At 39.3% G+C, this 13100-nt stretch overlaps 2 protein-coding genes across 2 annotated transcripts in view; one reads left to right on the forward strand and one right to left on the reverse strand.

Annotated features, from left to right (window-relative positions):
- Nucleotides 1-10624, forward strand: part of ANXA7 (annexin A7) — an 11716-nt gene extending 1092 nt beyond the window's left edge. Inside the window, exons 2-12 of the mRNA XM_005417225.1 lie at nt 1722-1938; nt 2257-2358; nt 3542-3582; nt 3842-3944; nt 4228-4322; nt 5004-5117; nt 6375-6545; nt 8048-8218; nt 8328-8403; nt 9633-9745; nt 10269-10624. Of these exons, the coding sequence (XP_005417282.1) occupies nt 1722-1938; nt 2257-2358; nt 3542-3582; nt 3842-3944; nt 4228-4322; nt 5004-5117; nt 6375-6545; nt 8048-8218; nt 8328-8403; nt 9633-9745; nt 10269-10391 (1326 nt within the window). The 3' untranslated portion in view covers nt 10392-10624. The remainder of the gene's footprint in view (nt 1-1721; nt 1939-2256; nt 2359-3541; nt 3583-3841; nt 3945-4227; nt 4323-5003; nt 5118-6374; nt 6546-8047; nt 8219-8327; nt 8404-9632; nt 9746-10268) is intronic.
- Nucleotides 7325-13100, reverse strand: part of PPP3CB (protein phosphatase 3 catalytic subunit beta) — a 35211-nt gene continuing 29435 nt past the window's right edge. The window contains exons 12-14 of the transcript XR_004082541.1: nt 12698-12755; nt 12051-12122; nt 7325-7693 (exon numbers count right to left, since the gene is read on the reverse strand). The gene's annotated coding sequence lies outside the window, so the exon portion shown is untranslated. The remainder of the gene's footprint in view (nt 7694-12050; nt 12123-12697; nt 12756-13100) is intronic.

Raw genomic sequence — 13100 nt, forward strand, 5'->3', positions numbered from 1 at the left:
CATCTGAAGATATCTTTTTTTTCTTAGCTAACATCTAAAATTAGCCAGCTTCATTGAATTAATTTAAAAGACCCTTTAGACTTGTTATTAACGATTTCCTAGTCTTATTGATGATAATGTGATAACCAATTTAAAAAGCATATGTGAAATTGTTTTTTTCTGCAGCACCAGTAGTAATCTGAGCAGGGCTTTTGAGGATCCTAGTTTTGTATTTATGAATCTAAATTCCAATAAAATCTTTTTGTTGAGTCAGGCAGAGAAATGTTAGACTGTACCTCTAGGGAAAAAATATTTTTTAGCCTGGGCTCAGGAATTTGGGGGTAGAAATCTTGGGGCAGCCAAACCTGAGAATATTTGAGCTAGGCTTTTCTGCTCTGCACTTTATTTCTGTTTTCTGGGGTCAAGAATGAATGTGTACTCTATGTAATGTGTGACTCGTATTTCTAAAGCAGTAAAGATGATTCCCAGCAAGTGAGTAATGGGTCCATCCATTATGCTTCATTATGAAGCTGATTTTGAATGCCTGATTCCTAAGATCATGTATAATGACTTTTACCTTACAGGGCTTTCCCTTAGAGATCCAGATTATTCAAGTAAATATTTCTAATACATCTAAATGCTAATAGCAACCTTTGTGGTATGGCTGCTAAATCATATATGTAGCAAAACGAATATATAGCTGTTGGACTTGCTCTTTTTATTTAACACCTGTAATAGGTGTTAAGTCTGACCCAGTGATCCAGATTTAATCATTGAATGTTCATGCTTTATAAGCTGGATTCCAAAGGAAATGGGAAAAAAACCCCAAAAAAGTTCTTACCCTGTAACATTTGAAAGTACTGTTTGTGCAAGAGAGGCAGAAGTTTCAAAGCTACTATGCTCTTAAAAGTCTTTTAACAGGGGGTGAGCTCCTAATGCTTCAAAGAGAGCAGGCTGAGATGAGCTCACCTCCTCCTTGTGTGGGATAGAAAGAGCAGCTTTCCAGTACAGGACCAGGAGTCACAGTGGCTAATAAGGTAAGTGTGGCTCAGCACTGTGAGTCTTCAGGGAGGAAGGCTAATGGCACAGCAGGCTTTAGCAAAAGCATCTCTGCAATGCTGTGTCTGCTTGTGGCCTCCCAGTACAACAAAGACATGGACAAAGAGGAGCATGTGCAGGGAAGGCTGCTTACGTGGAGCAGGGCAGGCTAAGCACAGATCTGTTCAGTCTGCTGGCTGAGAAGGAGCAATACAGACACTGGAGACAGCTCTTGTCAGAGGTACACAGTGAAAGGGCAGCTAGCAAATACAGCTTGCAATTGCAATTTGGTTTGAGGGAAACATTTTTCTCTAGGAGAGTGGTCAAAAACTGGAACAGGGGCCCAGAGAGGCTGTGAATTTGTCATTCCTTGTATATACTGAAAACTTGACTTATCAGGCCTTGCATGAGCTCACCCAACTCCTAAGCTGGCCCTGCTTTGAGGGTGGATGGAATCACAGGTCATCCAGAGGTGACTTCCACCTTGCAGCAGTCTCTGATTCCGTGTCAACATAGGAGATGCATCAGAATACCCAACCAGGAGGACCCCACCCAGGCTTCAGGAATTCTGCTGCTGCTTCAAGCCCTACAACTAATTGTATAATTCACATTGTTATTATACACGCAGACATTGTGGCAGCTTGGGAGTTTTTACTCTAATGTGCTGTTAACAGCCATACAGACATCCCATTTTTGTGTTTCAGCCAACAGGACAGGAGTCTGTCTATCCACCAGCTGGTCAGTATGCCTATCCTGCTGTTCCTGGAGGATTCCCTCCATCAGGAGGAGGGACCTATCCTGCAGCAACACCAAATGCTGGGTTTCCAGGGGCAGCAGGGTATCCTGCACCGGGGGGCTACCCTGCTTCGGGGGGCTTCCCTGGAGCTCCCCAGGCTGGAGGAATGCCACCTTACCCTGGAGGTAAGATCCTTTGTTAGAGTACCAGTCAGGAGTGATCTCCAGTGTAACCATTCCCTGTGCTTGTCAGAAACAGCAAAGAAAAGCAGCTTTGTTCAGTGATGGGTGCAGACAGCAGCACGCAGGCAGCCAGGTTGCCATCCAGCAGTAAATACCTGTGTGCTGCTGGCAGAGCCTTGCTGGTTCTGGGTCACTGCACAGACATGGAGAAACCAGTCTCTTATGTAGTTTTGTTTAATAACCTGGCTTCTGTTGTGTCAAGAAGTCAAGTACAAAATACTAAGTGCGCTAAAGTCTTTTTTTTTCCCCTGGCTCCTCCAGGCCCTGGCTTTGCTGTGCCTCCCACTGGGCCTGGCTTTGGTGGCTATCCACAGCAGCCTCCTGCCCAAAGCTATGCTGGAGGGGGACCAGCACAAATTCCAGGTATGTCATATATAAGAAACTCCAAGCATCCATGGTTAAACCAAGACTCCAGGATAGGTAGTAACAAATTAAGCCCTTACATTTGTTACTTGTAGCTATTGAGGTTTGTATGCTGTGCACCTCCTGCCACCTTTCCTGACCAGGCCACTGAAGGGCTGATAAAGACCATGTCTGCAGGTGCTACATCCAAAGGGGATGGCTGTCCCTGAATAATGGTCATGACGTAGTGGTTTAGGTGCTTACCCTTTTTCAAACTGCAAGTATCTGATGAGAACTGTGAAACCCAGTCCACATTCAGTGAGTATCTAGCAGTTCTGTTAATCTCAATTGCATTTTTCAGATCTGTGTGTTCACAGTGATTCCTGACACACTGGAGAAAGAGGAAAGGAGAATGCACAAATTTGCTTGAAATCAGTGCAGTGTTTGTAATGCTTTGAGTGGTCAGTTGCTATAGAGATAATTTTCTTTTAGAAAATCTTATACAGAGATATATAGAGAATTTGGAGATGATTTTTTTTTTACCTTAGAGATGATTTTCAGTTACTTTAGAGATTATGTCCTGGAATGTATCAGTTGTGTTTTAAAGAAATTCAAAGCAGTAAAACCTTTTTGTTTTATGATTGCTCTGTTAATTCTAGTACTTAAGTTGCTATTAAAATGATAAGGAATGTGCATACATATTATGAATAAAAATAAAACTCCAGTACAAAATATTAGTTTTAGCTTTTGTATTACTAGTGCTTTTGATCACAAAATGAGATTCCTTCAATCCTTTTTGCAGCAATGAATTCTGAATATTTATTGTTTACATGCTAGACATTTTAAAATGTACATAACATCTTTTAAAGAGCACATGGAACACACATTCTTAATTTGTTTGGGCTATCTTGGCTTCTGTCAAAAATAGCAGAATTTCATAAGGAGAGATCCTTCCAGTTCCCACAGCACCAGTAAGTTTAGTATTTTTAGAATTGCCTTGCTAGTGTATGTACCAAAACGCATCTGTGATTGCTTCTTCCTGTTATCCCCAAGGGAAGAAATTCAGTTACAGATGGTGGTAGGTACCACTAGGAAAGAGGTTGTGTGCAGTGGTAGGTTTGACTTTATATTCAGATTAGATGGCATTTCCATAACAAGAGGAGACCTAATTAATTTCTCTTACCTTGTTCTTTATTTTCATTAGGATTTCCTGGTGGACAAGTACCATCCCCAATGCCTGGTCCGGTATGTGCTGTTTTCTATAATTAATCTTATGTGGCTTCTGTAGTTTTAATGTTTTTACAGCTGATTTCCAAAGGTTTCAATTTTGTTCTGCATCAGGAGTTTCCCTCTAATCTCAGAGTAATGTTGCCCTGATTCTGTGTTAGAGGAAGAAACAGAGAACTAATGGAGAACTCCTTCTGAAGTACTGATTGCAGAGTTGTGATTTTAATTTGAATTTTTATTGTGTAGATATCTAGTTACATGTGACTCTTATTTTCAGCCTGCTGCAGTGGTTCAGTATACCCAGGGTACAATTCAAGCTGCTCCAAACTTCGATGCTGGAAGGGATGCAGAAATCCTACGCAAAGCTATGAAGGGTTTTGGTAAGTAGAAATAGAAGCTTTAGTTCTTATTGATCTAACTTCTCAATGCCATTTTGTTGTTTCCTTCAGTGTTTATTTAACTATACTTCCCCCCTAGAAGCTTTTCAAAAGTTACCTTTTCAAAATGGCTGGGGTTATTTAGTAGATAAAGTTACAGAAAATTTGGTGGACTTAAATAGCAGCCTCTTATTATATAATTATGCCCAAATGCAACAGTATAAAATGCACAGTTTTGGAGGGACTATATTGCATTCTTACATGACATTGCCCTTCTGTTTCCAAGGAACTGATGAGCAGGCCATCATAAATGTTGTTGCTAACCGCTCCAATGATCAAAGGCAAAAAATCAAAGCAGCTTTCAAGACTATGTATGGCAAGGTATGTTCACTGGTTCTTTGGATAGGGAAATAAACCCAAACTTTCAGCTGCTGCTTTAACTGCCTGGTTGCATTTTAGTCCTGGGCAATGATTTAAGCATTTTTAAAATGCACTTCTTTTGGTTATATTCCTTATGTATTGGGAGACATCTGGTATTTGATAATAGGGTTGTCCTGATACCTGGCAGAAGGAGGGGTGGGGGAAGGCTGGAGGCTGTCTCTGTCCCTGACCACACAAGAAGCTTCTCTAATGCTTGACAGAAAACAGTCAAGCTTAAACTGCCCTTGTATTAGTGTCTGACACTACTGAGTTTTTTTGCACACAAACCAGCACTGAAATCTTCTTTTTCCCAAGAAACAAACTGAGAAATGATTGAGGATTAGATAGTAAACAAAATTCCAGGTTAATTTAATTTCTTCCCTGTCACTCTTGCAACCTAAAGTGAAATTTTGTAGTTGTGGCATTAATGAGGAGATAATGGAGAAGAGCTGAGCTGTCAGAGATTGGGACAGAGGGCAGTTCTTACTAAGAAATAAAACAAAGCTTTACAGGAAAAAAAGCACAAAGGTAGAAAGGTAGAAATAAATCATAGAAGTAAGATCTAGTTTGATCTTTCTTCTGTATATAATCTATATATGCCTAACACTCTGCAAAGCCCTTTCTGTGTTTATAATTGAACAGGATTTAATTAAAGATCTGAAGTCTGAGTTAAGTGGTAACGTGGAAGAATTGATTCTAGCCCTCTTCATGCCTAGTACCTACTATGATGCCTGGAGTTTACGTCATGCAATGAAGGTATGGTATTCCTGCAAAGGAAACAGTTTTAAACTATCTTAAAATGCTCATCTAAGAATACCTGGTCCCAGCATTGTCGAAAAATCCAATAGTGTCAAACAAATCCTGGGATTGCAGGGCTTAAAATTCTTTTCTGCTGCATCCCCCAGTTCCAGACAATTTCTGCAGGATTAGCCAATTAGCCAGGACAAATATCCATTCAGTAGAGGAGGAAATGCTGCAGGACAGAGCCTTGTTCTCTACCACTTGGGCATAATTTTTGCTAGAACCTAGAAAGGACCAGGGTTAAAACCATAACCCCTGTTTAAACTAAAGGTATATGCCTTTCCTTACTAGGAACAAACCTTTGTTACTGAAAGGTATTTTTGGATTATCCCTTTTTTACCCCCAAAAGATAATGAAAAAGTGATTTCCTAAAGTGAGATGATGGATGTATCTGTTGAAATGTAAAGACACGATTTAGAGATTAGGTGAGCTAGTTGGTTTAAACTTTTAACTCAGGTAAACTGGTACATCCAGTTTACTGGAATGTCTTGCTTGAGCTGCAGCAGCTAGCAAGTGGAAATGAGTAACTTAACCCATGTATGAATGCACACCTTCTAGAGAACGTGGGAGCTTAAATGAAGATCTGCCTTTAATGGGGAATAGCCACTTAACCATTTTCAAAAATTCATAATGTAAGATTACCTAGAAGTCTCACATACAGCTCCCCTCCTATCAAATCCTTCCCTGAATTGAGATGCTCATGCCAGTAAGATCCCCCTGTATACAGAACTTACAATTAACTTTTACTCTGGGGAGAGGGAAGCATCTATAAAAAGTTCCACATTGTGGAAGCAGCCACATTTGGATAGAGAATACACTTGTGTACAGACCAAAACAGAATTTACATGTGTACCTTTGACTTTAATGACTATTATACGGCTTTACCTTCCTTTGGTAAATTTCCAGATCAAGGTTGCCAAAGAATTTCCTTCCTAAGCCATTTTCCCTTTAATTTTGGCCAGTGTCACTGATGTGGATGTATAGGGATATTTTGGGGGGTTTCTCTGAACTGGTGCAGAATGGCATGTTTGAGGAATCTTCATTCCATTTTAAGTACACAGGAGACTTTGTGCTTTCGCACTGCAGGGATACTGTTCTTACAACCTAGATTGTATTAAATTTTGAAATACCAGATGACTGCCCTATTTCACAGTTGAAGGAAACTGCATAGGTAGTGCTCTGTATTTATGCCTTCGTCTTCTCTGCCTACAGGGAGCAGGCACTCAGGAGAGTGTGCTGATTGAGATCCTTTGCACAAGGACAAACCAGGAGATTCGCGAAATAGTGAACTGCTATAAATCAGAATTTGGAAGGGACATTGAAGAAGACATCAGATCAGACACTTCAGGACACTTTGAACGATTACTTATATCTATGTGCCAAGTGAGCTTTAAATTTTTTTTTTAATATAAGATAACAGTGTACAGTCTGATATGTTTAGTCACAATGGCTCCACAAATAGCCCGTGCGTGCTTAGCATGAGGCAGGTTTTTAAGGAATTAGCCCATGGTCGTTAGTTTATTCCCTAAGATATGACACTTCAGTCCCTCCTCAAGAGATACTTCTTATCTACAAATCCATTATGAATTCTGTGACCTAATTTAGCACCCTCAATTAATATCAGAAGCTATGTGGAAATACTGTGCAGATGCAACCAAGTGGATCCCTAAAACAGTGCTCTACACTGGTGTTAGAGCAAGATGCTTTTTATTTTTTGCATATGTCAACAAAGCAATCTGGGTGAAGCTGATTGGATAATCTCTGTGGTATGCAAAATGCCTGTGAGAATCCCTACAAACAAGATAAGACACGCCACAGGGCAAAACCTCCCTGTCAAGTTGCTCCATAGCCTGCCTTCCCTTCATGTCACCAGATGTAGGGAGGTGCTGCTGTTGAACTCAGATGATCACTGGAACTTTTTTATCCTATATGATTTACTAGGACTTATTTTGTGTTGAAGAATAGTAATTTGCAATTACTCCTATTTAGGAGGAAATATGTAACTAATGCAACTTCCCACATGTCTGATCAATTTGCCTATTTCTGTTAGAATTTCTATGACACTTCTCTATCTCATTGGCTTCTTCCTTTGTCAGAGTTCAGCTATGCTCTAGATATTTGGTTAAAAGTCAAAATCCACAAGAAAGCAAACCTGGAGAAGCTCATGCTGCTAATTTTTATTTTGATAAATCCAGTAGTTTACAATAACTGACAACCACATCATTTAAATAGTATATTAACCTCTATAGATACAACAGCATTGGAGAGAATGTATTCAGCCTACTCAGCCAGTATGTTTAGCAGTGTCCATCCATGCACTGGGCAGCAAAATGCCAAAACAACCACCAAAGCACATAAAATGTCATATAAGCCCTACTGACACAAGAGTAGTAAGTGGTTTCTAAAGACATTCTTACTTGAAATAAGCAATTTCTAAATAAAATAGAAGTGAAACCTGAGATATTTCAGGTGTGCATACTCAGTAAGATAATTCATTAGTTCGTTTGGGAAGAGTCTTTGCAACTTGAAGCCTAGAAACAAAGAAATCAAGAGAAAGCTTACATTATTAAGTAAAATAGAGAATTAAGTACAGTACTTAATTAGAACTATGAGATGGTTTGTAGGGGTGAAGTTATCTGAGTCAGTGTATCTGCAGTTTAAAGCATGTCCTGCAGATAGGGTTCTGAGCCACTTTTGTATTTACTCCCTATAAAGAATATTAAACCAAAGAGAAGTTTTAAAGCAATGTAATGTATTTCAAACGAGACCTCTCTTTCTGCTTCAAGCTTTGAAGATATATGCTTGGGGTCTATGTACACTGCAAGCAGCTGAAGCATAGCTTTCTCTGGGAAATTTCATTTGAAATCTGTTGTCTTTCCATTAAGGGTAATCGAGATGAGAATCAAACTGTGGATTATCAAAAAGCTCAAGAAGATGCTCAGCGTCTGTACCAAGCTGGTGAAGGAAAACTTGGGACTGATGAATCTTGCTTTAATATGGTTCTGGCAAGCAGAAGTTTTCCCCAGCTGAAAGCAACGGTTGAGGCATACTCCAGGGTAGGAGGTGTTCACTGATTTCAAATAAGTTTGGTCAATGTATTTTAAATTAAGGTTCCAGTTGCTACTGCATTTCATCATCCACATATTAATCTCAATTTATTTATAGATTGCTAATCGTGATTTATTAAGCAGCATTGATCGAGAATTTTCTGGAAATGTGGAACGTGGTTTGAAGACTATTGGTAAGTTACATGTTCTTCCCTCCCCTTTTATCCTTTAGGAATTAAACCTAAATGTAACCAAAGAAAAATCCAATTCAGCACTGGCCATATGGCAACTGATCACATAATCAGAGACTCTGCTAGAACAGAAGCAGCTTCAGTTATTCAAATGATTCATCTTGTACTTAAGTGAAGAAAATAAGCAACCATCATGAAGAAGTCAGTTTCAAATAAGAAAAGGCCACATAGAAACTACTTGTCACTTCTCTGGGAAGGCAGGCAAGTGCTCAGAACCAGGGGTCACTGGTTAGTGCTCATAGCTGTGTAATTCAGAGTTCTGCAAAAGGGGGTACCAGTGTCACAGAGCCGTGACTGGGTGTGCAGCTCCTCAGCAGAGACAGCTGAGCCACCCACACAGATAACCTCAGAGCCAACATGAACCCACTGAAGGCACAGTTCCTTTTCCATCCCCCTCCTCACCACCATCTACCCCAAAAAGCTCAGCTGTGGCTAAGGACAAGCTTAGCAAAACAGAAGATGTTGTTTTGAATTCACTTTTTCCTACTGACTTGCTATAATAAAGCAGCTCAACACAATTCAGCACAATTAACTGATGGTGAAAATCAGTAATATTTAGTAGTAAATCTGGAGACACCAGTCATATCAGTGCTTACCCAAATGACAGCAATTCTGTAGCCATAATGGATAAGCAAAAACTTCCCACAGTATATTGTACTCAAAAATTTAATGGGAAAAATTCAGGTCTGAGAATCAGGTAGAAGAATAGTGGCTTGTCTCTGAGCGTGAACAATCTACTTGAAACAAGATCTATTCTGTAACTACAAGAGTTGCAGAACTACTACAGCACCTTCTACATTTGTACTTTTCCTAGTGAGATTCTAGCAATGGAACATGAGTAAAATACCTTGTGTCCCAATACCAGCTATCCAAGGAGAAGAACTGTTTTTGAATTACCTGTTAAGAATTAAGATTTCAGAGAATTTTGAAAAGCACTTCCAGAGGAGTTAACTGCTACTAACTGTAAGTTTTTGTGTGAAGGAATAACTCATTCGATCAACTTGAAAATAAGTTTAGCTCTATAAGCAAGTCCTGTTATTCACAGTAACTGGATCTTCACTAAGACCAACCTCTAGCTGTCTACAGCAAAAATGCTGCCAAGCTGATCCTGCCAAGTATCACTATATAGGATACATTACTGGAACTAATCCTAACAATATGCTTTATTGCAGTGCAATGTGCTTTAAATCGCCCAGCCTTTTTTGCAGAAAGACTTTATTATTCTATGAAAGGAGCTGGCACAGATGATTCTACCCTCATCAGAATTGTAGTCACTCGCAGTGAGGTAAGAAATTCTCTCCTGTGTACCAGTCACATGCAGCAGAAAACCATCTACCCAAACCAGCTTGTCACTCAGCCCTCCTTTCACAGGTGTAAAATCATGTACTGCATGAAGCTTTTATGGGGCTCACATTTAGATGCATGTGTTAATTAGCTTTAAAGCCAGCTTTCACATAATAATCTAATTAACTCTGCCTAGATTGCAGTTAACTGCTTGTTTTCCTTTTTAACTGTTGTTGCCTGTCTAGGCAACAAGTGAGCACCTCCAGGTGAGAAGTTCACCTGTTCATAGTTAGGACAGCACAATCTTAACAAAGCATGGAACAGCTGCTGCACTCTGCTTTGGGAGCTGCTTCTCTACCCCTGGAGGGACCAGCTGGCTTGTCCACTGCACAGAGTTAATCACTGCACATCTCACCCTTGGCATGTGTTCTTTAGTTCACAAGAGAGGAGATGTGGGGTGACTGTCTAGGATTTAAATCATACACTGTGGTTGAGTTTTCTGCTTTTTTTTTGTCTTTGCATAGATTGACCTTGTGCAGATTAAACAGATGTTCACACAGATGTATCAGAAGACATTGGGTACAATGATAGCAAGTGATACAAGCGGTGATTACCGGAAGTTGCTGCTGGCAATTGTTGGGCAATAGAAGAGGATTATCTGGTTTTTTGGTTTGTTTTTTTTTTGAAACAAACTGAAGGACGTGAAACATGCTTTAAGTAGTACTAACTATCCCTGTAAAAGAATAATTTTAAAGGTTGCCTAATCAAATATGCCTTCTTGATGATTCAGTAAGCTTTTTGCACTTACAATGCCTTAATTTACAGCACATAATATTCTTTATTGTATAATAAAAGATATATCTTGGCTATTAGACCCTAAGCCTTAGTCTTTTTGACCCAGACAAAACCACTTCCCCTCTACTGGATTCCTGCATGCATCTCTGTGGGAATCAACTGTTTCAGCGAAATGAATCTGCAGCACTTAACAAGTTTCTGAAATACCTAAACTGCTGAACTTACTGTAGAAGACAAAGCCCAAGCCTGTGATGTCAAGCATTTTACACCCTGTCCTCCTTTAATATGTTTCCATCATAATGTTGAAAAACATGCAGGTGCACAGTTAAAGTCACAATACACTGACAGTTTAGGGGCCTTGGCAGAATCTAACTGCACTCACCTATTAAATTCCTTAAATTAGTGGTTAGGTGTAATGGTAACTAAGGCAACAATGGAAAGGAGAAATCATCTTGGAACTGATTCTCAAGTCTCTCTTGTAAAGGAGTGGGTTATACAGCAGCTGACCAAGCAGTGAGAGAGCATTCATTTAATGCTAACCTGTAAAAGCAACCCAAAGCAGTTGTGATCTACACAATATAAATGGCTATGCTGATGTTTTCAAAGGATTTAGAGAGAACAGCTTTGAACAGCACATTTGGGTTTTTTAGAAAGATGCAATGAATCTGTCCCCAACCATAAATTTAAGAGAAGCTTCAAGTCCAGCAGTAATAAGCAGTGTGTTCTTTCAGCAATGCTTTAACAAGTAACAATTGTATTATAGGACACCCTCACACAAACAGCACAAACCTATTTCTAGTATTATCAGACAAAAGTCGCTAGGGCTGGTAGAGCTGGTTCCAAGATGACAAGCCTTTCACTCTGCACAGCATGGACATAGAGGTTTTTACACAGCATCAACAGATTATCAAGTGTATCACACAAAAAAGCTTATGTGTTTTACTTATATCAGTAGTCTGCAACCTAAATCTGGTTTTAGACTATAAACTTTCTTTGATACTAACTGAGAAATACAGTTCAGCTGGGTCAGATTAATTATTTCAAATACAAATTAGATGGAAGATGATTTGGAGAGACTAGAAGACATTCTACTCTGCATGACTTTGGTCATCCTTAGTGCAAGCATCCACTGAGACAGACATACATGTGTGCGTATAGACAGCTATCTGTCAATAGCTTTCCAAGCTTGACTAAGATTCTTAAAAGCTTTGGTTCTCATTTGTTCCTGAGCAAACTTCCTTAGATATGAAGCACCTTAACACTTAATATTAAAGCGTATTGTTGCATGTGTCTTTTTATGTGACTGAAAATCCCTACCATTTCACTTGTCATTCAAAGCAGAATATTGATTAAATCTGGTTCATATACTGTCACAAGGAAATGAACAGATGAGTAGGCTTCTGTGTTCTATTCTATGTGAATGTGAAACATTAACTTGTTTTATGGCAAAAATATTTTCTTTCCCTCCTTAAAATGCTGAAAGCATAAAACAAGTAATGCAAACTACTTACAGTTTTCTGGGCATAAGGAAATATTTTCTTCTCCCAAACAATATAAGAATTAGAGATGGCTCCAGACTCCACCTTACAGAAACACAGAAAATTAGTGCCTACTTTATAAACAGCAACACCCCCAGACACAACCCTGTTAACCTGACTGCTTGCCTAAAGGGTGACAGGAAAAACACAGCATGAGAAATCAGGCCAACAACCCAGTATATTTTCCTTTACTGCAGATCTGCCTTCATATCTGGTGAAAACTATTACAGACAATGGATACTGCAAGGGAGTCCTCACAGAAGTGAACATCATTGCTGCTGGGCACTTACTGCCACACAAGTATCAGAACCTGTTCTCTCCAATTACAGTGAGGTCTTTCCACACAAAGATTGTATCTGTATTTTCTTAATATATACAATTCCAGCTACTCGAAATCCTCATCGCAACCAAGATCTGAGTATCAAATCAGGACAAATAGTTTCTTGTGAGGTTGTGGTATTTTCCACTAGCACTTACAAGGAGGAAGTACCATCACCATATTCATCATAAAATTTCAGTTGTACTTTGTAATAGGTTTCTGTTCTTCTCTAATATGACACTGTATGCACTGTACAGCTCGTGGGGATAGGAGTGCTTCATAAAAAAACCAAAAAACTTACCATTTTTAACTTGATCTTCTGGATTCAAATCTGAGAAGAATTTCCAATTAGAATGCATCTGCAATAAAGTAAAATTGAATATTAAAACTCCCTTACCAACAGTGTGTCACTTATCTTAATTCTCATCCTGTTCAGCAGCTTGTCCTTACTTTAAAAAGAATATGCCAAAAGGCTAATTTGTGTGTCTGTACAGAGGGCCAAAACAAACAATTTTTTACCTCTGCCTAAAAAGCAACCCCAACACACTTCCAGCAGTCAAATGTTTACTTCAAACCAACATATGAAACACAGCTATGCATAAGTCTTTTCTAGAGTCCACTAACCCTGTTCTGACAAGCCTGTACAAACCAAAAATGGATGTCTGGTTTACCATGCACAAAATATTCTTGAGTGAGAACTCAAA

This window comes from Geospiza fortis, unplaced genomic scaffold, assembly GCF_000277835.1.
Source record: "Geospiza fortis unplaced genomic scaffold, GeoFor_1.0 scaffold130, whole genome shotgun sequence".
Taxonomy (NCBI): domain Eukaryota; kingdom Metazoa; phylum Chordata; class Aves; order Passeriformes; family Thraupidae; genus Geospiza; species Geospiza fortis.